The 27,652-nt window shown below is 37.1% G+C and overlaps 1 protein-coding gene across 1 annotated transcript in view; it reads right to left on the bottom strand.

Annotated features, from left to right (window-relative positions):
- Positions 1-676: 676 nt before the first annotated feature.
- Positions 677-27,652, bottom strand: part of UBXN7 (UBX domain protein 7) — a gene marked incomplete at its 5' end in the record, with an annotated part of 59,761 nt that continues 32,785 nt past the window's right edge. The window contains 7 exons of the mRNA XM_082700020.1: positions 677-7,423; positions 8,990-9,069; positions 9,194-9,587; positions 18,579-18,706; positions 19,369-19,459; positions 20,117-20,263; positions 26,874-26,986. Of these exons, the coding sequence (XP_082556146.1) occupies positions 7,262-7,423; positions 8,990-9,069; positions 9,194-9,587; positions 18,579-18,706; positions 19,369-19,459; positions 20,117-20,263; positions 26,874-26,986 (1,115 nt within the window). The 3' untranslated portion in view covers positions 677-7,261. The remainder of the gene's footprint in view (positions 7,424-8,989; positions 9,070-9,193; positions 9,588-18,578; positions 18,707-19,368; positions 19,460-20,116; positions 20,264-26,873; positions 26,987-27,652) is intronic.

The raw sequence follows: 27,652 nt of genomic DNA, 5'->3' as shown, positions 1-27,652 counted from the left end.
CATGAAAAATGTTTAAAAAACACAATTAGTGAGGACATGCCAGAATTGGGACATCCCACGTGATTCAAAATGCATTATTCAAACTGAACTCGTACAAAGCATGCACAGAGCCTACAAACACTCCTGAGAGTATCCATGGAACAATCAATACCTACTCGAAAAAGGACTTTTCTTAAAGGGCTAAAAAAAAAAAAAAAAAAAAAAAGACACCAGATGCTTAGAAGTTGTTAACAATCGAAAGGAAAACTGTTCTAGAAAAGAGTTTTTAAAGGAGTAAAAAAATTGTATCTAACAGATTCATGCCAAAGCTTGGATGAGAGCCCCTCAAAGTCTAAGTATCATGTTAGCATCAGCTGGTACTCACTTCTCTATATCTAAGACTAGAGGATTATATCATAGCTTTACTGTCTGTTTCCCAGCAAGAGTTTTAAAAAGCTTTTCCAAAACTGAAGGGACAAACATGAGAAAAGTAACAAGGCCCAAGTCCCAAAATGTGTAAGATAAACAGTCCTCAGTACAAGCTTGCTACACTCATTAACTAGAATGTGGAGGTCACATACTACTTTCATTCTAATTAGCAGGTAAAAGGGGATTTTCTGGTGACAATGATTAACTTTATGTGAGGTTTAACTTACAGGGCAATAAATCATCAGAAAGTTATTGTTGAGAACATATATGATTAGGGTAAAAAACTAATTTAATATTTTAAATCACACCATTTAATTTATTGATATTTTCCATTATTAAGAACATAGGAATCTGAAAAACATACTATCAATCCACTTTGTTGAAAACATTAAGATACCCAACTGAGCATCAGCATTCCAACGTCACTAATTTGAAATAGACCCTAGTGACCTGTACTCTTCTAAAGCCAGCAAGTTTGACAAAAGGAAAAAAAAAAAGCAGAATGGCAGGAAATAGCTCCAGATCAAGAATCTCTCCCTTTTTAGTTAAGATACTCATACTGAGTCCATGCAAAAAGCAAATAAAAAAGATTTTAAGAAAAGGAAAATAATTCCAGGTCAGAATTATCCAGTGATTTTGAAATGCTTCCCATTTTATTTACCACATCTTATAAATGAATGATTCATGGTAGCCCAATTAGACTTGCTTTGATACAGATAAAATTTTAATGTTCAGTCCCATGTAGCCGGACTATTCTTCCTATTTGGAAACTTAAGTGACCCTGTAAGGGATATAAAATCTCAGGGCATTTTGATCTCTATACAGGAAATATCAATAAGCAAACAACAAAAATTTGCTGTTTGTGGCCAGTGAGTTAAGTACAACAAGGCAACCTCCTGTATTTAGAGATTAATGTGGGATTGTTCTTGGGCAAAATACTACCATTGGTATTTTTATCTCTAATCCAAGTAAATCTGGCCATCTTTTGAAAATACTTTTCAGAAATGTTAAATCATTTTATTGAAGTAGTTCATATTGGATTGGCCAACTCTACTTGGAGACCATATGGCAAAGAAAGGCTTGAACCAACAATTATGTTTATGAGAATGACTGAGATTCTACATAGTTCAACAGCATTCTGCAGGCCAGAGAAAGGGAAGGGGTATCACGGTGCTAGCAAGTCTATATTCAGAGTAAAAGAATTTTTAGGTAGAGAGAGCAAATGAGCTATAAAAACATTGCTTCAAATTGTTCTCTTATATACTAATGAAAAAATTTTTAAATGTTAAATATTCAAACTTAGCAATGGAATTTCTTAAACATAGCTAATTTCATTAAAAATTATGACTAATATTCAGTGAATGAATGTCCAAAAGAATTAAGAATAGAGAGTGGCAAAGTAAAAGAGAAAGTAGGATGGAAAGATTTTCTAATTAATGGTCTCATCATCACATCCAATAATTTAATCAAGTTCATTTTATGGGAAAACTATCAAGGGGTATCGTAATCTCTATAAAAAATATTCTTGATTCTAAGCGGTCTCTTTAGCAGTGTTGGTACACAGTTGAGTCAAAGACCAAAATAACCATCACTGAACTACTAAATTTCTATAGAACAGGAGATCAAGATAGTGCTGTGGTGTTCTGTTGGTTATTTTCTGTACGGAAGAATATTCTTGCCACTACTCTAAACTGTGTACAATGCAATACCAAGTTCCAAGTCAAAGCAAGGCAAATCAATGAAGTTGAATATTCATAGGACACAGCTGTCTTTAAGTAGCCTTTTCATCAAGGCTTGTAATATTGGAAAACTGCCATGTTCATCAGAAGGGTTGGTTCTTCCTACCCTCATTTAGTTTTACACAAGGCATCACTTTTTCATCAACCTGTATCCTATGATTTACTATTAAGTAGTTAAGTGAAAGAAGGCCAGAGAGAGAGAGAGAGAGAGAGAATATGAATGACATAATGGAGATACACTCGGGAAAGAAGTAGTATTTTTGAAAGTCAGCTTAACTGAATCTTGAAAAAAGTTGTTTCTGCCAAAACCAAGTGTGAATTCTACAACTTCTATAAATCAATTTCCTAACAATTGCTCAGCCAATAAAGTGCTTTGTTTAAGCACACAGGTAAAAATAAAATTTAACTCTGGTGTCAATGAAATACTTGGTTCTCATTGATTACATTTTAGTTATACTTAACACCGATTAGAAACAAAGCATGTTCTACGGCCATACCACCCTTAACGTGCCCAATCTCATCTGATCTCGGAAGCTAAGCAGGGTAAAGCCTGGTTAGTATTTGGATGGGAGAAACACAGCATGAAGTTTTTAAAATTAATGAACTGTATTTAAAAGATCATTACTAGATCTAGAACTATTATACTCTCCTTTTTGGAGATTTTAGTTATCACAGTGAGCTTAGATTAAGTTACTGGGCAAATAAAATGTGGACACAGATTAAAAAGCACAGGAACCGATTAACAAGAAAATTTTTAATTAGCCTAGGGATAATATAAAGAGGAGAAACTAGAAGAATAAAATTTTAGAGTGGAAAGGACTTCAAAGATAATCTAATTTGGTGGTCTACAATCTGTGGGTTCCTAGAGTTTTTGCAAAGGGTCTGCAATTCCATATGCACATCTACATTTTCTTCATCTATGGACTTAATGTTATTAATATTTAACCACAACTCCTTACTCTTGCCAAATTTTAATATTTTAATCCCTTTTACTTGAAAAGACTGAGAACTATTGATCTAGCCCAATTCTCTATTACTAGCAGAGCTGTTACCCAAGTGTACTTATGCCTACATATAGTGCCCCTTTATACATCTGATTTGTACCTGGGGAGAGAAATTAAATCTTTCCTTCACTTTCCACTTGCTAGTAGCTTCCTCTGGTATCTTCCTAAGTGTCCAAGTGAGATCCTTGCTAGCTAAAATCTTAGTCCTAGGATCAATAATCCTTCCCTACTTGGGTGCTGGGTGTAACCTTACTGATAAACATCATGCCCCAAGTCTAGTAGTTACAAAAGGTGGAACTGAAGAATGAATACAGGTAAGTCAAAAACTTTGAGCTATAGTGTTTGCCACTTTTCAGTTTTCTATTTATTTATTTATTTATTTATTTAGTGGACTTGCCTAATGAAAGCCTACACAAGTCTTTCCCCTTTCTAAACTTTTATTTTAATTTATAGTTCAGCACCAGAAAGGTAAGCATTTACATGTTCTTCGATTATCTCATGTGTAGTCTATCTTTCCAACTGGACAAAACAGAAGAAATCAGGTATTAGACTTCATATATTTCCAACCTTGATTAAGGGACTCAATATATACTCGTCGACTTTCTAGAGTCGAGGAAGTAAAATGTTATAGGAGATCTAAAAACATACACACAGAGAGTTCAATAATCTGGTATGGGTGGGACAAAGACAAGATAACTATATCTTTTCCCAAAAATGGTTAAAAAAAAGATAAAATTATTTTTTATCCTTTCCATTTATTCTTGGCAAATAATGCCACATATTTCTCTTTCACATTTTCATCAGTGCATCATTTTTTAAAAAAGCAATAATCAGTCCCTCAAAACAGTGGTGTAAATAAGGATTTATAGGTATAGCACAAATCCCACAAGCCTTAAGGAAACGAAAACAAATTATAATTTACAGAGCCAAATAACAGGAAGATAACCTTTTGGGTAAACTGATTCCCTTGTAGGAGACAACAGCAAGGGAGTGAAAAAAGCATGGACTCTGGATCCCAATTTTGATTTTGCGAATTACTAGCTGTGACATCCTGAACAGGTTCTCTAAACTTTAATTTTGTCCTACCTACAAAATGGGGAGAATATAGAATTTACATTTTGCAGAGTTCTTTGGAAGATTAAAGGAAAAAATGTACAGGAAATACCTAGCACATGCTAGTTACTCAAAATTAGTTCCCCATTCTTTCACCATTTGGCTGTTCCCTCTCTTCTCTGGTTCTTTTCTAAATCAAATTCAAAACGTGTTTTCTATCACTTTTTTCCCCTGCTAGTTTTCATTCCATCTCCCTGTATTTGTTTGTCACTCTCACAGTCTATCTTGTCCTTTTCCTCCCTACCTTTTCTTTCCAGCTGTTTCCAATAACTACAAGGAATGACTATTTTTAACCAGTCTTACTAGCTCATTTAAAATCTCTCCTCCACAGAGCAGAGGAATTTGCAGAGAAAATATGACAAACTGGAGGAAGCTTACTTCTTTAGTGAATTAAGTTCATGAGTGAAGCAATTCTCCGTATTTACTCTTCCCGCGTACAATCCGTAATCCCTCCCCCACAGGCCTCGATAGCAAGCCCAGGATAATTACACTTCTGCCTCAAAATAAAATAAAATCCTCTACATCTTGTACTCTAAACACACCAGCTGTATCTAAGTTGGATCAGTATCTCATGCCCTAAGTCTTTGATATGCTTACTTAAATCATTTTATATATACTTGGTCATCTCACAGTAATCCAAGTTGAAAAAGTCACTTTGGTTTCTCAGAAATGGATATGCCACGGCTGACATCAAAAAGGTAGAACTACATCCTATCATCAATGAACATGTCTCAGGTTCTTGAGATATGTTTTATAAAGAGAAGTTAGTAAGTGAAAGAATGAAAGAGTCCCACAGGGAAAATTCTTGACTTCACATTTTTGACAGATTTGGGCTTTAGCTGTGACTCTGCTGAGAGTGGAGATAGGTGCCATCAGAGCACCAAAGCTGGGCGTACCCTCAGTTCTTACCCTGTGCCTCCCTGAAATTTTAGATTTTTGACCTTGTCTACTACCAACAGTTTTTTAACCCTCTACTGCACCTTTGCTAGTTTATAAGCTCTATTCCTCAGATAGCAAGTATATTATCCAAGTTCAGAGATACAATTGAGGAATTAACATGAAAACCATGTTTCCTCAATAAATCAGAAGCTGCTAGTTACTCGAGAGCCTATGAAAAAACACCAAAATGGTATTATTCAGTCACCAATCTAAAGAGAGAACTTTGACTCAAGGTATAAATGAAATTGTAATTATATAAATATATTTATAAATATTTATACAATTATATACTTATACATAAGCACTTACACAGACTTAGAAAAAAATGTAAGAACATTAATTCAAAAGGACTCACTGAAGAATAAACAGAATTTTCCATGATTTCCTTGAGGAGATACATAACTCATTCTTTAGGAAGGGTCCCTCTAAATCCAACCATTAGAACCATATTCTCTAATTGTGTACTAGGAACACATAACCATCTTTTTTTTTTTAATCCCCTAGTTGCCAAAAGAATGATCTTAAAGTAGATGGGAACATAAAGGTCTCTGAGCAATAGCAATTTATGCTCCTCAAGTAGAAGAATCAACTGATCCAAATCCCCAACTGACAAAATAGGCCCATTCTATATCACAAGGTTAAAGTTCTGATTTTTGCCACCAGGATCATACTACCCCTTCAGAGGACTCTATTTAAAGCTCGAAACAAGAATTGGGCATACAGTGAAGGTGATAAGTCAAACAGTATTATATAGATTCAGGATGGCTTCTTCTAAATAATACTGAAAAAAGCTTTCACCAACTACATTTTGTTTGTGGCTTTGTTGGCAGAAAAAGCCCATTATCATCTGAAGATTGCTGATAATCTTTTCTACCTCCCTTACTAAATGTTGTTTTATAAACTGAATTTACAGGTCTTCCCCTTACAGAGGCTTTCAGTTTTGATATCTTTTGCAAGAAAACAGTAGAGGAATTAAGTTCATTCACTCACCAGAGCCTTTTAGAAACTATTCCAACCAGGGGTAAAAAAATGAATCATTCTTTCTAACCGTAGGAACATGGTTAGCAACTCTCAGCTGCATCTTCTTCTTTTTTCCCCCCAGGACATACATAAGTATGCCTTAAAACACATAGGACAATCAGTAACCACAGTGGTTACAACTACAAGCCATTGTACTGCATGATTATTGAACAGCTGCCTTCCCATAGATCACCTGTGGACCCAAACAATGGAAGGGCCAAAGGAACTAATATGTTGTACTGGCAAAAACAGCAAATACCTTCCTATCCCAATCACCACAATAGCCTCACTAAATGTCCATTTCAGGACTAGCAGGATCAATAGAGTTTATAAAGTAATAATGAAGAAAGCTGTTTCAGGCTAGGATACTGAAAGCCACCCCACACTACTCACTCTACACTTAACACCCATTCTGCCAATAACACATACCATGGAAATAATTCTAGCTGGGAACATGGGAATCCATTGAAAAAAATTTTAAGTACGATGAGCAATAATTATAAGGGATGCTTTTTCCATGTAAACAGACCTAGATATTTTTGTCACGTGATATTTCTTACATGAACAACAAAACAAAACATGTGTTATAGAATTTCTTTTCCCTACCAAAAATGGGGCTTACAAAAAAGGGAGGTTGTTCTTATTCTGAATCTAGCCATTCCTTTACCAAAGGAGTCTGAGGAGTAACATCATCATTTGATCCCAAAAAAGTGCCGTGCAAGAGACCACTTATTGGAACACACATTTCCTGCTGCCAGTACTAGGAGGTCTAATCCTTACACTTCCATTTGGTCACCAGATTAGGTAAGAAAGAAAGAATAGTAGGAAAAAGAAGAAAACAGAAGAGGACTGAAAAGGTGGGGGAAGGAGGGAAAAGAGACTGAACGTAGGAGAGAGCAAGAAATAAAAGAGAAGGCAGGTGACTTGCTTGCCCAACTTTGGCTCTATGGTCCTATGAGCCAAAATGCATACTTAGTGACACGGTATCTCACAGGAAAGGGAAAAAAGGGGTAAGCTGAGAGAGGTCAGGCCATGATGTTAATTTCTTTCCTGTACAAAGACAGTCTCTTGAGGACAAAGGCCTGCCTCCTGTAATGTAATGTCATAGTCCAGATGAGAGAGTTTCCTTCGAGGGAAGTTGGTGAGAAGTTCAAAACGTTCATTTGGGTATCCTTTGGACTGGACATGCTTCACCAAAGCCTATGAAAAATAAGAGAAAGACAAAGCTGTTAGATGGAAATAAAAAGAAAGAATATATTAAAGCAAAAAAAAAAAAAAAAAGAATATTTTAAAGCATTAAGTATTTTATATTCATTTCCATCATATAAGATATGAAGTTTTTTTTTATTTTTAAGATTTTATTTATTTATTTGAGAGAGAATGAGCAAGAGAGACAGCACAAGCTAGGGGAGGGGTAGTGGGGGAGGGAGAATTAACTCCCCACTGAGTAGGGAGCTTGATGTGGGGTTCAATCCCAGAACTCTGAGGATCATGACCTGAGCTGAAGGCAGATGCTTAATTGACTGAGCCACCCAGATACCCCAAGTTTAAGTTATGCTTTCACATAACCAAACCTTACTCTGTAGAAGAGCCAATATAACTCTGGATGGGTAGATAATAAAACTGTATCTAATAATTTAGGGCCATTAAGTGATACTGAAATATACAGGACTGTGTTTGTCTCCCAAATAAACTCAATTTCTATTTGTAAAATTACTGTCCTCTTTCTAAACATTTTAACAATATTTTTCTTTTTTATCAAAGATATGTCCTTCAGTCTACCTACAAACATTCATGCCACCTGTATACTAAATCCCTTCTAGCCTTCTCAGAAAATGTGCCACTACGATATCCCCTTTTATAGGTACCTTCAATATCTCACTCAATAGATGCTTCCCATCAGACTTAACTATCATGCTCAGTCTCTCCTTCAATTATTTTTTTCCCCTCTGATTATTGTCCATTCTCCCCCTCTAGCTTTACAACCAAACTTCTCAAAGAAGTAATCTAGACTTGTTCTATCCACAATCTCATCTCCCATTCCCACACAAATACTAGGCCAGGAAGGCAGTTCTGGGTATCAGCACCAGTGACCAGAACCTTCTACTTTAGTCATACAGTCTTGAATAATCAGATTGATTATCTCCAGCCATAGCAAGTGGCTAGGTATGGACACCTAACCCAAGGGGGATTCACTCACAGGCTTAGGCAAGCTACTCAGACCCATTCTCTTTTCCAGGAGTCAGAAACAGAGGAAAGCCCATTAGCTTTGGACTTTAGATGAAAAGGCCCTCAGCATCACTATGATGAACCATGTACAAGTCGAGAGTTAAACAAAAACCCCAGTATATAGAGAAAAGAATGGTGTGAAGCAGAATATCACAAAAGGGAAACAAAACAGGCCCCATGAGGGAAACACACAGAAAAACAATTTTGATTCTTAACCACTTTGCAGGTTCAGCTACTAGTACACCCAGGAACCCCACTGTAATCTTCAAGTAACCCAGTTCCCCCTTTCCGGGTATAATTTCGTTGGGTTTCTATCCCATGCAGCCATGAAATAGAAAATCTTGACTGAACAAACCCTATGTGACTTGCCTAAGATAATTTAAGAAGGAAATAAAGTAATCCAAAGATTCACCACAGTTGAAGTTTCCAGTTAGAGGCCAGACTTAATACCATCTATTTCAAAGAATCATAAAGCCAATTATGCCAATTAATTACTTTCTTGGCTTCGAGTAAACACCTCCAACTGGATATACTTACCAACAGTTTAGCTTGCTCTGGAAGAGTGATCTGTTCCCTTTTTCCATCTGGATACCGCAACATTAGCTGTGCTTTTGGTCCTAAAGGAAGGGTTAAAAAAAGGAAAAAGATAGTAAGAACTTAAGACAGAAGACTAACTTAAGTAAATAAACTCCTTCAGTAACATCCAAGTTTTAAGTAAAGCAGGTCTAGAATATAACTCACCATTTACATCTATGCCCTCCACTATTCCATCTGGTTTTTCAGGTGACATTTCCAGTATTTCTGAATCCACGGCTGGCAATCCTTGGTGGTTTGTGGCTGCTCCAGGCTCAGTTCTGGCTGGGGGTTCAGTCAGAGGCCTTCTATTCTCCTCTTTTCTATGCCCCAAATCTTTGTGGGGAGATTTTCTGGACTTGGCAAGATTCTCTATCTCCTCTTCTTCATCAGAGCCACAAACGGATATGAACTCCTCACTGCCAGAAAAAAGTTCAGATTCAGATTCTTCATCTGAGCGGCTATCCTGTTTTGTCTGTGTTGAATCAAAGTGTGTTTCTTGCAAGGAGGCTCTGATGGCAGCTTCTAGCTGGCTGTCTTCACTTGCATCTATAAGGCTCTCCTAAGAGGTACAGTCATAAAACATGGGTGGAAAGAAAAAGAAAACAGTTAAACCAAAAAAATAGATAAAGTCAAACAGGCCATAAGAAATTTAACAGTTAAGGCGCCTGGGTGGCTCAGCTGGTTAAGTGTCTGCCTTTGGCTCAGGTCATGACCCCCATTTGGCTCCCTGCTGAGCAGGGAGCCTGCTTCTCCCTCTCTCCACTCCTTCTTTCTCTCTCAAATAAATAAAATCTTAAGAAAAAAAATCTTAACAAAAAAAAGAAATATGAGTCAGCTAGACATTACTCTCTGCTGAATGTATCTCTTTACTAAATTTTAAGCTATTTGAGTGCAACAACTTTACCTTACACAGCCAAGTTGTATTGTATTATAATGTATAATGTAATATAATGTATTATTTTAAAAACAAAAATAAACTCATCCTACCACATGGCATATTGTGTGTTGTAAGCACAGGTTTCCTTTATATCAAAATGAATAGAATCAAGAAAACAGTTTATTCCCAACCCAGAAAAATATAAGATTTAAGGTTTTAAAGATTTTATTTATTTGACAGAGAGAAAGAGATCACAAGTAGGTAGAGAAGCAGGCAGAGAGAGGGGGAAGCAAGCTCCCTGCTGAGCAGAGAGCCAGATGTGGGACTTGATCCCAGGGATCATGTTCCCGAGATCATAACCTGAGCCAAAGGCAGAGGCTTTAACCCACTGAGCCACCCAGGTGCCCCTCAATGAGGTTTTAAATATAAAGCCAAAACACTAGTTTTTAAAATGACTCAACATAGAAAAGGATGTCTACTTTTCTCATTACTATTCTTCAACTAGCACTGCTTTGACACAAAGAAAGATACCAATAAAACTCAGTAATCATCATTTTGCAAAAAAATCTAACAGATCTCTAACATTCAAAACAAACAAAACAGCATATAATGAATGGGAAAAACCAACAACCATGTTTTCCTAAGCTTAATTACAATGAAGGGTTTCACTGTGATCACAAGAATTGCAAATTTTAACAGTTTTCCCCCAGGTATATTTGTCACAAATATCAGTAAACTGACTGAGTCACAAAATATGGGTTGTCTCAATGGAACTTATTTTGATCCCAACTCAAATTATTTTAAGAAAACTTTGTAAGGTAATCAAAAGTTGTGGGTGCCTGGGTGGCTCAGTGGGTTGAGCCGCTGCCTTCGGCTCAGGTCGTGATCTCAGGGTCCTGGGATCGAGTCCCACATCGGGCTCTCTGCTCAGCGGGGAGCCTGCTTCCCTCTCTCTCTCTCTCTGCCTGCCTCTCCATCTACTTGTGATTTCTCTCTGTCAAATAAATAAATAAAATATTAAAAAAAAAAAAGTTGAACACTATACATCTCATGATAGTAAGGAACTGCTGTTAATTTTTAAAGGGTGTGTTACTGGTACTGTGACTGAGCTTTAAAAAAATAAAGAGTCTATTTTTGGTTTTTTCTTTTTTTAAGATTTTATTCATTTACTTCATAGAGAGAGGGAAAGAGCACAAGCAGACAGAGGGAAAGGGAGAAAGAGACTCCCCAGAGAGCAGGGAGCCTGATGCAGGGCTCGATAAGGAGAGAATCTCAAGCAGACCCCTCACTCAGTGCAGAGCCTACACGGGCCTCAATCTCACAACCTTGACATCATGATCTGAGCTGAAAGAAGACAGACACTTAACTGACTGAGCCACCCAGGTGCCCCAAGAGTCTCTACCTTTTAAAGATTTAATGAATAAAAAAATGAATTCTGAGATTTGTTTCAAAATAACGTGACTAGGATGAGGTATAAATCAAGACTGGCCACATGCATTATCCATTAGTTAATGGATACATAGAGGCTCAATAAATTCCTTCTACTTTTGAATATGGTGAAAATTTTCCACAATGAAAAGGTAAAAAAAAATGTATGGGTCACTAACAAAAAAACTAAAGGAACCTCAATTCGACCTTTACTATCTGCTAATCATAAAGCAAAAAGTTTAAGAAAAAAATGTTAAATAAACTTAAGGCTAGGGATGCCTGAGTGGCTCAGTGGGTTAAAGCCTCTGCCTTCAGCTCAGGTCATGATCCCAGGGCCTAATTGTGATCTCTGTCTGTCAATAAATCAATAAAATCTTTGGGGCACATAAGTGGGTTAAACCTCTGCCTGCTGCTCAGGTCATGATCCTAGGGTCCTGGGATCAAGCCCCACATCAGGCTCTCTGCTCAGCAGGGAGACCGCTTCTCTGTCTACTTGCGATCTCTGCCAAATAAATAAATAAATAAAATCTTAAAAAACAAAAACAAAAACAAAAACAAAAACTTAAGGCTAATCTACCACCAAAATAGGGGCAAGTAAAATGCCCACATGACCTGCTATGGGTTTTAGGCGGATTGCAGGTTTACAATAATGACAGTGCACATCATGTAACTTGATTTTAAAGACTGTTTTCATGGTAGACACTACTAGCTTCCTAACCAATATCCATTCTCCCCTGATTTCTTACTTAACAGAATCCTAATCGTGTCTATAAAAGAAAACATGTCCAGCCAAAAAATTCCATTTATCAGTTTCCCTTGCAGCTAGGAAAAAAAAAAAAATGTGTTATGGAGCTGAGAAAGCACTTACAGAGAAATTATAAAATTCAACACATGTAATAAAAAAGCCTGAAATTAATGACTAAGTTTCGCATCTTAAGTAAAAAAAAGTACTCACACAGAAAAAGAAAATTAAATTAAACCCAAACTACACAGATGTTAAAAGAGAAAGCCAGAAATCAATGACTTAGAAAACAGAAGAAAAATCATTAAACCCAAAATCTGGTTGTTTAAAATATGTAAACCTGATAAGCTTCTAGCCAAACTGTCAGGAAAAAAAAGAAACTACCAATTACCAATAACAGGATTAATAGGATTATTAAGGATTAATAACAACCACTACAAATACTGTATTCATTGAAGGAATAACAAGGAAATAAAATGAACAACCTTATATCAATACAGTCAACCTCTACAGTAAAAGGGATAAACCCACAGAAAGAGAAAACCTATTAAAGCTCATTAAAGAATAAATGAGTGGGTTGTGTGTCTGACTCTGACTTGTTTCAACTTGGGTCATGATCTCAGCGTCATGTGATTAAGCCCCTCGTGAGGTTCTGCCCTCAGTGCAGTCTGCTTGAAACTCTCTTCCTCTCCCTCGTCCCCTCCCATGCCCCCACATTCTCCAGCTCTCTCCCAAATAAATAAATCTTTAAAAAAGAAAGAAAGAAATGGATAATTTAATCTTAAATGGTTCAGAACTGCTTTGTACCATAATTGCATCCTTCTGTAATTCTGAAACTGTTTTAAAATTTTATTTTATTTTTTTTTATAAAGTCTTTTTTTTTTTAAAGATTTTATTTATTTATTTGACAGAGAGAGATCACAAATAGGCAGAGAGGCAGGCAGAGAGAGAGGAGGAAGCAGGCTCCCTGCTGAGCAGAGAGCCCAATGTGGGACCCGATCCCAGGACCCTGAGATCATGACCTGAGCCGAAGGCAGCGGCTTAACCCACTGAGCCACCCAGGCGCCCTGTTTTAAAATTTTAAACAATACTTTCATCTGCTAAAGACCTTCAATGTCACAAGAACATGAAAACTAGTGACCATTCTGAAGAAAATGAAATAAGACAATACATATTATCACTGTTATAAAAATTTATTTCCATGAAATAAAGCTGTGGTAAATATCTTATAGCAAATTATTGTATCCTACCAACTCTGTGTGTAGTAATCAAACTTTCTATTATTAAAAAAAGAAAGAAAGCGATAACTGAGTAGTTCTTTATCCATTAATTAAATTGAGTCTGTAGGGTGCCTGGTGGGGGTTCAGTGGGTTAAGTCTTTGCCTTCAACTCAGGTCATGATCTCAGGATCCTGGGATCGAGCCCCACATGCGGCTCTCTGCTCAGCAGGGAGCCTGCTTCCCCCCTTCTCTCTAAGCCTGCCTCTCTGCTTACTTGTGATCTGTCAAATAAATAAACAAAATCTTTAAAAAAAAAACTGAATCTGTAGTTTATTTCTTTATTGTTTTTAAAGATTTTATTTATTTATTTGACACAGAGAAAGAACATACGCAGGGGGAGCAGCAGGCAAAGAAGAGGGAGAAGCAGACTCCCCACTGAGCAGGGAGCCCTATGTGGAACTTGATCCCGGTAATGGACCTAGAGCTTTCTTTTTGGGGAGTTTTAAACTATAGATTCAGGGTGCGTGGGTGGCTCAGTCAGTTAAGCCTCTGCCATTGGTTCAGGTCAAGATCCCGAGGGTCTTGAGATCAAGTCCCACACTGGGCTTCCTGCTCACCAGGGAGTCTAGTTCTCCCTCTCCCCTTTCCCCCTGCTTGTGACCTCTCTCTCTCTCTCAAATAAAATCTTAAAAAAAAAAAAAAGAAATAATATATCAATATAATATATCAATTTTATACAAACTCTTCCTGAAAACAGAAGTGAAAGAAACACTTCCCAATTCATTGTGAGGCGAGCATTAACCTTATACCAAAACCAGTCAAAGATATTATGAGGAAGACAAAACAGAAGACCAAGAAACTACAAACCAATATCCCTCATGAACACAGACCCAAGAATTCTTGACAAAATTTTAGCAAATCAAACCCAACAACACATAAGGAAGTAATATACTGATAACCAAATGGGTTTTAGCCCAGGAAAGCAAGTTTGGTTTAACATTAAAAAGTCAACCAACAGAATTCAATAAAAAAGAAAACCAATGTACATCTGAACAGATATAAAAAAATCTTCTGACAAAATTTCCTCAAGATAAAAACTCAGTAAACTAGAAAGAGAAGGAAACTTCCCTCAACCTGATAAACTATATAAGAAACAGCTAACATCAAAGTTAATCGTGAGAGAGTGAATATTTTCACCCCACTACCAGATGCAAATCAAGGAAGTCTAATCTCACTACCTCTATTTAACTTTGTACTAGAGGTCCTACCTAAGAAAAAGGTATAGAGAATGGAAAGGAAGAAATAGATGAAGTCTTCATGTGCTGACAACACAACCATCTACACAGAAAATCCTAAGGGATCTACAAAAAAGTTACTAGAACTAATAAGTAAATTTAGCAAGGCTGCAGGCTACAACGGCAATATACAAAAACTGTAGAACAGTGCTGAGAGAAATTTAAGACAAATACAGAGATCATGGATTTGAATACTCAGTATTGTTATGATGTCAATTTTCTCCAAAATGATCCATAAAGCCAATGTAAATCCAGTCAAAATCCCAGCAGCTTTCCTTGTGGAAAGTGACAAACTTATTCTAAAACTTATGTGGTTCTTGGGGTGCTTTGTCAGAAAAGCATGCCGCTCTTGATCTCAGGGTTGTGAGTCTGAGCCCCACAGTGAGTGCAGAGATTACTAAAATAAATAAGTCAACTTAAAAACACGTAAGTAAGTAAATAAAGCTTATAGATCCTTCCCATGTTAAAAATTAAAAAAAAAGAAAAAACAAAAAAAAAACTTGTATGGAAACATAAAGGACCTAAAATAAACAACTGTGAAGACTGTAAAGTTGAAAGTTGTAAAGTTGTAAAGTTCAACTGTAAAGTTGAAAAATTTATACCATGCAATTTCAAGACTTAAAAAGCTACAGTAATCATTAAGACAGAAAATATTTGTGTAAAGAAAGGTGTATCAATCGAAAAGAGTCCACACAATTATCATATGATCTCTCTGATATGGAGAACTGGAGAGGCAGGGCAGGGGGTCGTGGGGGATGGGGGTGGAAATGAAACAAGATGGGATCGGGAAGGAGACAAACCATAAGAGACTCTTAATCTCATGAAACAAACTGAAGGTTGCTGGGGGTTGGAGAGGTAGGGAGAGGGTGGCTGGGTTATGGACAGTGGGGAGGGTATGTGCTATGGTGAGTGCTTGTGAAATTTATAAGCCTGATGATTCATAGATCTGTACCCCTGAAACAAATAATACATTATATGTTAATAAAAATAAATAATAAAAAAAGATTTCTTAGATAAGAGACAAAAAGCCTGAAATATAAAAGTTTATAAACTGGATTTCATGAAAATTTTTAAATTTGCTCTTCAAAAGACTATTATGAAATGAGTAAGTAACAGATTAGGAGAAAATATATGCAGACCATATACCCAACAAAGGCTTATTACCTAAGGAACTCTTATAACTCAATAAGAGATATACAACTCAATAAAAAAAATAAGCCAGAGATCTGAGTAAACACTTTACCAAAAGAGAGATAGCATAAAAGCACATGAAAAGGTTCTCATATCAAAAATCAAAACTTGTCAATTTTAAACATGCTATTTATTGCACATTAACTGTACTTCATAAAGCTGTAACTTTTTTTTTTTAAGATGTTATTTTATTTTAGAGAGAGAGAGAGCACATGAGCAAAAGCACGGGAGGAGCAGAGGGGGAGGGAAAAAAGGAGGGAGAAAGAATCCTAGGCAGACTGTGCTGAACACAAGCCAGATGTGGGGCTTGATCTCATGATCCCAAGATCATGACCTGAGCTGAAATCAAGAGTCAATGCTTAACCAACTGAGCCACCCAGGTGCCCCTATAGCTTTTTTTTAAATAAAATAAACTTAAGGGGTGCCTGGGCAGCTCAGTCGTTAAGCATCTGCCTGCAGCTTAGGTCATGATCCCGGGGTCCTGGGATTGAGCCATGTGTCGGGCTCCCTGCTCAGTGGGAAGCCTGCTTCTCCCTCTCCCATTCCCCCTGTTAGTGTTCCTGCTCTTGCTGTCTCTCTGTCAAATAAATAAATAAATAAAGTCTTAAAAATAAAAATAAACTTAAGGCTAACATCACACCCACAAAAGCAAACACATGTGCCCATATGACATGCAATGGCTTAGATGGACTACAGATAATAACACTGTGTACCATTGTAGGTTGATTTTAAAGAATGACACTATGATGGACAGTACTAGTTTCCTATCTCACATCAGTCTTCTTTGCCTCCTTAACAGAACCTCAATTGTGTTTGTGCAAGGACATGTGTCCAGCTAAAGTAAGCAGAATTCTTATCTGTAGCTGTTTACTTTTGTATAGAGGCACTACCCCCTTCTTCCTTGTCCATGCTTGGATATAATGCCTGGGAGCACAGCATATATACTGTGAACATAAAAACAAAAAGCCACTACTAAGAATAAAGGAGGGGATGGGGGCAGGAGGAGGAACCCAGTTCCCTGATGACATCCATAGGAGTCATGTCCTGGACTGCCTATGTCAACTTCGTGTTAAGAAAACAAATGTCTGGGGCGCCTGGGTGGTTCAGTGGGTTAAGCCGCTGCCTTCGGCTCAGGTCATGATCTCAGGGTCCTGGGATTGAGTCCCGCATCGGGCTCTCTGCTCAGCAGGGAGCCTGCTTCCCTCTCTCTCTCGGCCTGCCTCTCCATCTACTTGTGATTTCTCTCTGTCAAATAAATACATAAAATCTTAAAAAAAAAAAAAATACATATTTAAAAAACAAACAAACAAAAAAGAAAACAAATGTCTTCCTTGTTTAGGACATTATTTGCTGGTGTTTCTCTTGCACACAGTTGATCATTCAATTTAGTTTCAGCTGTGGGGACTGAGGTATTAGTTACCTGATTCACCCCTATGTATTTGTCCAATGTTATGGTTCCACTCTCCCACTAAAAGGCTTACTTTTTTAAGAGATTTGGTGAAGTAAACTCAATTTACGTTGTTGTAATTCAGCAATTCACAAGCCCAGGGTTTGGTTTTTCAAAGTGTCAGCCTTACGACTACAAAGGATATGAAACTCTCTTAAGGCAATTATAAAAACTCTCTGGAGTTTTTTATGCTTTAAAAAAGAATTTTACTTAAGGGGTGCCTGGGTGGCTCAGTTGTTAAGTGTCTGCCTTTGGCTCAGGTCATGATCCCAGGGTCATAGGATCAAACCCTGCATCGTGCTCCCTGCTCTGTGGGGAGTCTGCTTCTCCCCCTCCCACTCCCTCTGCTTGTGATTCCCTCTCTGGCTGTCTCTCTCTCTGTCTCAAATAAATAAATAAAATATATATTAAAAAAAGAATTTTACTTAAGTAAAACTTCTCTGAGGAATGAGAAAAAGCAACCCCCCCAAAACCAAAACACAAAACAAAAAACCCCCCAAATACTGCATCTATAGATAAAGATGAAACCAGGTTTTAGTTCCGCAAAACTATGTCTACCCAAATAAAACTTCTGTTAAGGGGGAAAAAAGAACTCTTACACCACTCCGTGGCAAGCACCCATAGCATTCATAGCACTTTGTGCCTGTGGGTACTTTACTCTAGGTCATAACTTAAGAAACAGTACAACTGCATGATATGGACGGCTAAAGTGATATCCTCTGAAACTAATTTTATTCTCACTGCCATCAAACCCAAATAGCTCCTATAACCAATAAGAGAGTCCCATATCTTTGAAGCTCAGTAATCCTGATTCCAATTATCAAACAGGTCTGCCTCATAATAGCATATTATAGAAATTAAATATAGAAATAAATCTCTAGGTGGGCTGGAGAGCCAGGTCCCAAAGCTATATAATCAATAATAATGCCCAGCTACTTCACCATGAGTGCAGTCTAGGAAAAATACCATTTCCACTGCTGCTGAGACTTGGATACCAAAAGTCATGGCAGTGCTGCCCCTGAAGAACTGGACTCCTCTGTCACTGGGCTTGCCACAGGAGTTGTCCTGTCCGCTGCTACACACATTGTTTACTTCTATATCCGGGTCTCAGGTCACATGCCCGTACCCTAACTGCAAGGGAGACTGGGAATATGAATCTTATAATTTCACTTTAAAGACTGAACTCTCTTATGTGGGAAATTATCCAAATATAAGAAGGGTATCTAAGATGCCATATGGCTACAAACTAACTGTCCAAAACTTATATTACATTTACTCAAAACATTTTACACAACACATTTATATATAATTACACTTAACTGCCCATCACCACTTCTCAGTCATACTTACTGAACGGGCACATTTTTTGGGGGGACTGCTAGAAAGTCCATCCAGTTGCCCATGTTCACCCAGAAATCCTGTCACTTGATCCAAGAAAGAAGACACATCTAACTGGTGCCACTCTACTAGCTTCTGACCTAAAAATTGAAAACCAGGATATATAATAAAATCAACACTCTTTCTGAACATTCTCATTAAATATTTCTTTGGCACATGTATAATTAAAATCTGTATGGGAACATACACTCTACCCTTCACCAGCATAAGTTACATTGTGTCTTCATAAACTACAGGATACATTAATTATAACCAACCTAAGAGATTCCCAACCATCATGGCAGGGGAGCTACGTTATCTGCTAATACCACAAACTGACATTTAAGAAGAGATTCAGACAAAGCACTATCTATATGAAATTCACGTAAAATAATAAAACTAGCTCTACCCTCTGCTTCTCTGGTGGGATTATACCCAGTAATTGAACAATCTTAATATTTTAAGGATAGAAAACCTAAGGGGATCCCTTATAAAAGGACAATAAAGATAAAAAGCTATTCTTTGAAAGAACAGAACTGTACAAAAATATAAAATACTACCATCTCCCAAAGTTAACAGAAACAGACTCTTAAACACATACTTCACAGATATTTAAACATTTCTCAAGGGCATGAATAAAATCCCTTTATCTAAATTATTACAAATAACTGAAATTGGATCCAAGTCAAATATTACAGATCAATTATTGAGAAAAAGAAAGATAAATGAGAGGCTAAAGACTATAAGCAGACATAAATCTTACCTGTTCGTGGATCCAGGATGGAAACATAGGGGAAATCCCCCAGCTTATAAAACTGTATGTATCTCTGACCTTCCTCACTGTCATGATAAACCTGTTAAATCATTGGTATTAAAAAAAGGTAAGTTTCTAAAAATTAAGTGTCAACTATATCCTTGTTATATACTAACAGCAATTAATTATCCAAATACACCTTTGGTATGTGTTAGAATCTTACTACATTAAATAGAAAATGAAAGTGATCTGGTGTGAATCCCTCAACTTCCTGCCCTCAATCCCTCTGGAAACTTACAGAAACATTAATCTGTTCTTCCTCCCTTCCCAGTTTATTGCTCTTCTTGTTTATCTGTCTACCTATGTCATTCCTCTCAACTGTATGCACCTTAATAAATCACAATATATTGGGGTGCCTGGGTGGCTCAGTGGGTTAAAGCCTCTGCCTACTTGTGACCTGTCAAATAAATAAATAAAATCTTTAAAAATATATATACATATATAAACTCTTCTGAGATATGAGTATTATATGGTTTACATGGCATAGTTCTTTTTTTCCTCCTTTCCTTAGGAGTTCTTCATTGCTGCCCTTATTTTCACTTGCCCTTACTATTTCAGCCATTATAGGTGGCTTTAATTTTTCATATGTCACAATTTAACTGTTATTAATTTTTTCCCCATTTTATAACCTAATGCTTCTTCCCCAACATCCACATAAAAGTAAAATACCACAAAAGTTTTGATTAACTCTCCTCACCTGCCAGAAAATGAAATGTTCCCGGATAATATTCTTCACAGCTTCATTGCTCCATACATCACGATTGAGGCACTGGCATGCAAAGTCTTGTACATTTTGAATGTTTATCATTAGCCACTTATTTTGCATCTGGCCACACTCTTTGGCCTGTAATAATAAAGTAACATAACACTTGTTAGGAAGACTTTCTACTTGGTAACTGATATGTTTCAGAATTCAGAAGTTGTCTTCATAAATATTTTTTTCCTCAGTACAACATCTAGAGTTTTCAGTATCTATACGGTATTTACGTTAATTTGCATATATGTATATAATTATACTATCTCCATTTTCAAGCGTTCTTCAAATTTAAATTAACGCTTTTCATTTCTACACTGTTATGTATTTAATGACTAGATTTCTACAGTACATTTAAACATCTTTACCTAAAAAAGATTCCACAAACAAGGTAGACAAGTCACCTAATTATATTGTATTATCTCTTCTGATCCCTATCCACAAATATTTCTCCTTTTAAACAGATGTAAGCAGTAGGTATTACTTTGTTGTTTTCTCTTCAATACTTCCATACATGTGTATACATAACTTCAAAATGTGTTTCCCATACACAGTTTCAAATAACATTTTCATCCTAACTATCAGCCATGTGCTATCTTACAGAATCGCCCTAAACACTTCATTAGAGCTGCCGAGGGTGTCTTCTCCTAAAGTTGTTATTCCTAAAGATAGATTTCAAAACGTGAGATCACAGCATCACAGAATATTTCAGTATGATCTCCAAGGCTCCCTACTGTATGGTACAAATATCAATCATGAATGCTTACTTTTTGCTTCACAGTTCCTCATTACTACAAAGACCTATAAAATACTGCCAAATAGGAAAAGAATAGCAGGAAGGCAAATAGACAAATGTACCTCAAACCTCTGCATAAGATCCAAAATGAAAGGTACAGTTTTGAATAATTCTGTCCTAGAATAATATTCTTTTCCTATCAGTTTGACATGAGAAAATCTTAAGGATCAATTCACTCAGATTAATCACTGAAGAACATAAACATTTCTGAAGTATTATAAGATGTAAAGCCAGGAATATCTTCTGTTTTAAGGCTTACACAATCTTGCAGATACTGTTAACTTGTTTTTTTGTATGAATCCCCCCAAAACAATTTTCTAATATTCGCTGATCCCACGAGTGAAAACCCAAGTTCTAAAAAGAAGTATCCATGTACTGAGCCAAGAAGCTGTATTTAACTGGTTGAAGCCTTATTTTAAATTATAGTACAATAAGAATTTTATTATACAAATATAATAACTCCTTGTTCCTAGAAGTAATAATGCTCCACTTACTTCCATACCTATAGCATTCACATAGATTTAATAAATGGGTGGTTAAGTAAGTATACTGTCTTAACTGAAGAAAAGTATTTGAGGGATGTGTGGGTGGTTCAGTGGGTTAAGCATCCAACTCTTAATTTTTGCCTCAGGTCATGATCTCAGGGCTATGAGACTGAGCCCCACACTGGGCTCCACGCTGAATGTGGAGCCTGCTTAAGATTCTCTGTCGCTCTACCCCCATGTGCTCTCTCTCCCTCTCTAAAAAGAAAAGGAAAGAAAAGAAAAACATCTAAGAATAAAGGAAAAAATTAACACATTCTGGAGAGTACATACCCCTATAACAAGATAAATTTACATCTGCTTCAAATACAACATTGACAAGGAAAAAAAATGTACAATCAAAAATAATAAAAGTTCAGTTTAGGGGCATCTGAGGTCACTCAGTTGGCTAAGTGGCTGACTTTTTTGCGGCTGACTCTTGATTTTGGCTCAGGTCATGATTTCAGGGTCATGAGGTGGAGCTCCCCATCCCAACTCTAGGAGAAGACACCCTCGGAGCTCACCTGTAAAACTGTGGCTCAAATACATCTAAGATAGTGCCCAAACCTATGAGCATGCCCTCCATGCTCAGCAGGGAGTCTGCTTTTCTCTCTCCCTCCACTTTGCCCCTCCCTACTCTCTCTAAAATAAATAAATATTTTAAAAAATAAAGTCCAGAGTTCAAAAATGATAAAGTCACTTGTTTTCTGTGTTTAAAAAATTTATTTACTTGCATTCATGCCTTCATTCATCAGATTCATTCATTCAACAGTTACTTACTGAGAGCCTGCCATGTTTCAGGTACAGTTATAGATGCTGGCTTACAGCAGTTACCAAAACACAAAAATCCCTGCCTTCATGAAGCTCACATTGGGGGACAAAACCTCTTAACAGCAAAAACACCTGAAGATCTGGGAAACCTGGGTGACTCAATCAGTTAACTGTCTGCCTTCGGCTCAGTTCACGATCCCAGGGTTCTGGGATCAAGTTCCACATTGTCGGGGGTAGGGGGGTGGTCCTTGCTCAGTGGGGAGCCTGCTTCTCCCTCTGCCTGCCACTCTCTTGCTTTCTCACTCCCTCTCTTTCTGACAAATAAATAAATAAAATCTTTTAAAAACCCCAACAAAACCCAGAAACAAAAAAACCTATTAAGATCTATTAAGAAGGAAGGAGCCAAAGAAAATACAAATGTCATGCATAGCAACAATGTCTGGACAAAAGGTAAAAATCTTAACGCAATCTCACTAAGTAGACAAATTGTATGAGTCAAGTACTGGAGGTGAGAGTGAACCATGTGACAATGATGAATCTTCCCTCTTGCAATCTATTTGGCTGTTCTGAGTCAACAGTCAAAAGCCATTACAGGAAGACCCAAGGGCAAGTGTGGCTATACCAAACAGAGAGGTATGTGATGGGATTTATCATGACAAGGGGAACAGTAAAGACTAACCTCTCTCTCAGTTCCAGACAGATCAGGAAAGTATGAAAAATAAGGATATAGAAGAAAAAATAATTTGTTCCAATAATAAAGATGTATCTACAAAGCTAAAAAGGAAATATTAAAATATGCCAGTACTTTCTTATGGAAATGTTAATTACTTTTATCCTCATTTATAGCAAGTACTTTTGAGATTAGTAAATAAAGTACTCTTAGTGATTATGACTAGGTACATGTGTAACTGAATGACAATTTTAACAAATAAATACACATCTCCTATTAAAATAAGGAATATCAAGGAAATTGTTCTGATTCTTTCTGTACAATATACTCCAGATTATGCTGTTCAATAATTTAACAAAGATTTAACAAGGGCCAATTATGTGCCAGAAACTCTTACAGGCACTATGGAATAGTAAATAAAACAAAGTCCCTGTGTTCACAGAACTTAAGGGTTAAGTAGAAAAATAAGAAAATCTAAGGGGCGCCTGGGTGGCTCAGTCGTTCATAATCCAACTCTTGATCACAGGCTTGTGTGTTCAAGCCCCGCAATGGACTCCATGCTGGCTATGGAGCCTATTTGAGGGAAAAAAAAAAAAAAAAAAAAAGGAAAAAAGGAAAAGTCAAAGAAAAAGAAAAGAAAACCTAAGAAATGTTCCATTGCTCAGGTCAGATCATTCATCTGAAGTGCTTTGCTCACTCACCTCTAGCTACATTGGTTTTCTTGGCTGTATCCAAACTAGGCCTAGGTCCTTCTAGTACCAGTTCCTTTACACTTAACTCTTTTGTCTACTCTTCCCCTGGACCTTCCTATAATTCACACTCCCTCACTCCATTCAGGTTTCTATCAAATCTCATCCTTTCATAAATTTCCCTCATTTTCCTATCTAAAATAGTTCTGGGGGAACCTGGATGTCTCAGTTGGTTAAGCATCTGCCTTCGGCTCAGGTCATGATATTGAGTCCCAGGTTGGAGCTCTACATCAGGCTCCCTGCTGGGTGGAGAGTTGCTTCTCTCTCTGACTCTCCCCACCTTGTGTGTGTGCTCTTTGAAATAAATAAAAATCTTTAAAAATAAAATAAAATAGTTCTGTCCCCTCAGAGTTATAAACTTTTATGAAATTAATGAAATCAACCTTGCTTTCAATTTACCAGTAAAAACACTTAAACTTAATGGCCCTAAACAAAAAATAGCCCTCTCTCTCTTTCCTTCACTCTATTTTATTCTTTCTCCCAACAACTACTATAACCTGAAATTCCTCCTCCTCTCTTTCTCTCTCCCCCCTCACTCTCTCTCTCTGTATATACATATCAAAAATAGTTACTGAGTAAACAAGTGAATTAATCAGTCTCTCATTTGGTTACCTCTAATTACACTAAGAAAGTCCAGTTTCTAAACCTGTAAAACTGTGGCTCAAATACATCTAAGATAGTGCCCAAACCTATGGACACTGCCTGAGCAGCCAGTGTTCCTCTGATTTTTAACATTCACCTTCCTAATCTTCAGTGAGTTAATTTTGCATATTACCTCCCCAATTTTTATAAAACTAATATATATCATTAGTCATAATTAAATGTCTACCTTTTGTGGGACTGTTTACTTACAGATTTCTAAACAAAAATTAGTATTATCAGTGAATAAATGGACTGCTGTGAATAATACAGGTCATGAAATACAAAGAAAAAAGGTGATACAACTTAACAAAGTGAATCAAATGTCAGATAATATCAAAAAAGATTCACATTTCCCTTCAAAGAACAAGCAACAGAGTAACTGCTTTTATGAATCCAAAGTGATCAAATTAAACTAAGTTCATAGTTATTTCATTAAGCCCTAGAGCAACTCAGAAGCTACTAAAAAATGGAAAACATGGCAAAACAAACTCAGATCCTTTTTGTCTTTTATATTGCTGCTATTCTCTCTTAAGGCTGAACACCAGAACAGAAGAAAGGATAGGCAGCTGCCATATTTAGAGCACTAGGCCAAGAAGAAAACATCTTTGAGTTGACTAATGAATCATCAAAGACTCTCAACTCTAGTCTTACTTACATGACAAAAAGAAATGCTTGGGGCTTCAGGGCAGCTCAGTTGGTTAAGTGTCTGCCTTTGACTTGGGTCATGGTCTGGGGTTCTAGGGTTGAGCCCCAGATCGTGCTCCAAGCTCAGTGAAGGGCCTCCTTCTCCCTGTCCCTGCCCCCTCCCCGCCAATGCTTGTGCTCTGTCTCTCCCCTCAAATAGGTGAATAAAACCTGGAAGGAAGGCAGGCAGGCAGGCAGGCTTAGACAAATCATTATCATTTGGATTTTCTGTTACAAGCAGCCAAACACTTTCAGATTTTACAATTCAGAAAATTAAAACTGAAGTACAGGCTTAGTTAAATTTTTAATCCTCAGTATTTCATTTAGGCTACTCTAAGAGTATGTCAAAGTACAAAATCATTTAAAAAACAATCATGACTGGGGCGCCTGGCTGGCTCAGTGGGTTAAAACCTGTCTTCAGCTCAGGTCATGATCCCGGGGTCCTGGGATCAAGCCCTGCATCGGGCTCTCTGCTCGGTGGGGAGCCTGCTTCCTCCTCTCTCTCTGCCTGCCTCTCTGCCTACTTGTGATTTCCGTCAAATAAATAAATAAAATCTTTATAGAAATGCTATTCTGACTCAAAAGAGCATTAACATGCTAGTTAACACACAAAAGCAACTGTCTAAACACAGCAACAGAATATTGAAAATTCTAAGCAAACTCATTCATTTAACATAAAATACCAGAAACTGGGGGCACCTGGGTGGATCAGTCAGTTAAGCATCTGCTTTTGGCTGAGGGTGTGTGTGGGGGGTGTCCCTGGCTCAGCAGGGAATCTTCTTTTCCCTCTCCCTCTGCTCCTCCCCCCTAGCTCCTGCTTTCTTCCTCTTACTTTAATAAATAAATAAAATCTAAAAACAACAACAACAACAAAAACCAGAAATTGGGTCTCAAGGATTACCAAAATAAAAAGAAACATATTACCCCTGCCCTCATTAAGCTTATAATTTAGCAGAAAATCACATAAACCTGTTCTGTAAAGTTTTTCTTGGGCTTTAGCCAAATTAAAACCAGAAAACTGAAGGAGAATATCTTCTGCTACTACACAGATATTCTTTTAAAATACAAAAGGATCCCTTGGGGCACCTGGGTGGTTTGGTTAGTTAAGCCTCTGCCTTTGGCTCAGGTCATGATCTCAGGGTCCTGGGCTCTCTGCTCAGCAGGGAGCCTGCTTCCCCCCCTTCTCTCTGCCGGCCCCTCTACCTACTTGTGATCTCTGTCTGTCAAATAAATAGATAAAATCTTTGGGGCACCTGGGTGGCTCAGTGGGTTAAAGCATCTGAGGCCTTTGGCTCGGGTCATGATCTCAGTGTCCTGGAATTGAGTCCTGAGTCGGGCTCTCTGCTTCATGGAAAGCCTGCTTCCTCCTCTCTCTCTCTGCCTGCCTCTCTGCCTACTTGTGATCTCTTTCTGTCAAATAAATAAATAAATAAAATCTTAAAATAAATAAATAAACAGATAGATAAAATCTTTAGAAAAATAAAATAAAATAGGATCCCCATAGAAATATTGGCAAAAAATACCTACAATTCACAAATGGCCAATAAACACAGGCACACTATTCTCAGTAGTGATCAAAGAAACACAAACTAAAACAAGATTAAAACAAAACAAAACAAAAAACTACCAAATGGCAAAAACTCTTAAGTGATACCACACAAGCATAATAAACGGATTTTATGAAACAATCTCAAATACTGCTGGTAGAAATATAAATCAGTGCAATCTTTTAGGTATTTCATATTTGTGTCATACGTATTAAGATGCCAATTCTCTGTATTCTGAAAAATTGTTCCTAGAAAGAAAAAAATGGCACTGAAAATGCAAAAGGATTCATAACTAAGGCTTACAATTTCCAAAAACTTACTGTTTCAAAGCTCCCTTTATGCATCAAGTCAATGGGTGGCCGGAAGAGATCTGCAAGGGTAGTTAGTTTCTTATCAATTGCTCCTCCGTTTCTTAATTCCTGTTCTTGCCGAACTGCAACACAAGAGGATAGAAAAGATATAGTTAGTCAGAAAATAAAAGCGTGAATCTCAAAATATAAAAACATGCATCAACTGCAAGAACTACTGAAAAACATGCCTGACCTCATGCAAATCTAAACAGCTAATGCTGATTGTGAAACACATACAAAGCAAGGTGGGGAGACTCTTAAGACTTCCTGGTGTTCAAATTCAAATGTAGGTACAAAAGCTTTACAGTAGAGTCAACTAATCAAAATATTTCCTTCTCATATTGCAAGCAAACTTGAGCACAGGAGAAAATTTTCATCTCCATTTATCCAGTTCTGAAAGTGAGCCTAATTTATCTGTTGTTTTGAGCTACATTCCCAATCTTTAAAGATTCTGGTAGTGAGAGAGAAAGACCACTTCTTGTCACCTTCTCCTGGAAGGGTACAGTCTTCCCCGGATAACATGAATCAGTCTGGGTTCCCCTTCAACTGTCTTCAAAGTTTTAAGACCTATCTGTCTGCAATGAGCTCATTATAAATCAACTACAAAATCAAGCATGGTCCAATGGTTTTTCATATTCTCTAAACAAATCTCCTTTTCTTTTAAGATTCCACAGCTAAATCACCACTGAATCCTCTAAAAGTATGTGGCCAAGAATGTCATTCTAACTTACTTCACAGAAAATTATAAA

The sequence above is a fragment of the Mustela nivalis genome (genome assembly GCF_964662115.1).
Source record: "Mustela nivalis genome assembly, chromosome: 1".
Taxonomy (NCBI): domain Eukaryota; kingdom Metazoa; phylum Chordata; class Mammalia; order Carnivora; family Mustelidae; genus Mustela; species Mustela nivalis.
This window is presented reverse-complemented; position numbering and strand designations above follow the sequence as displayed.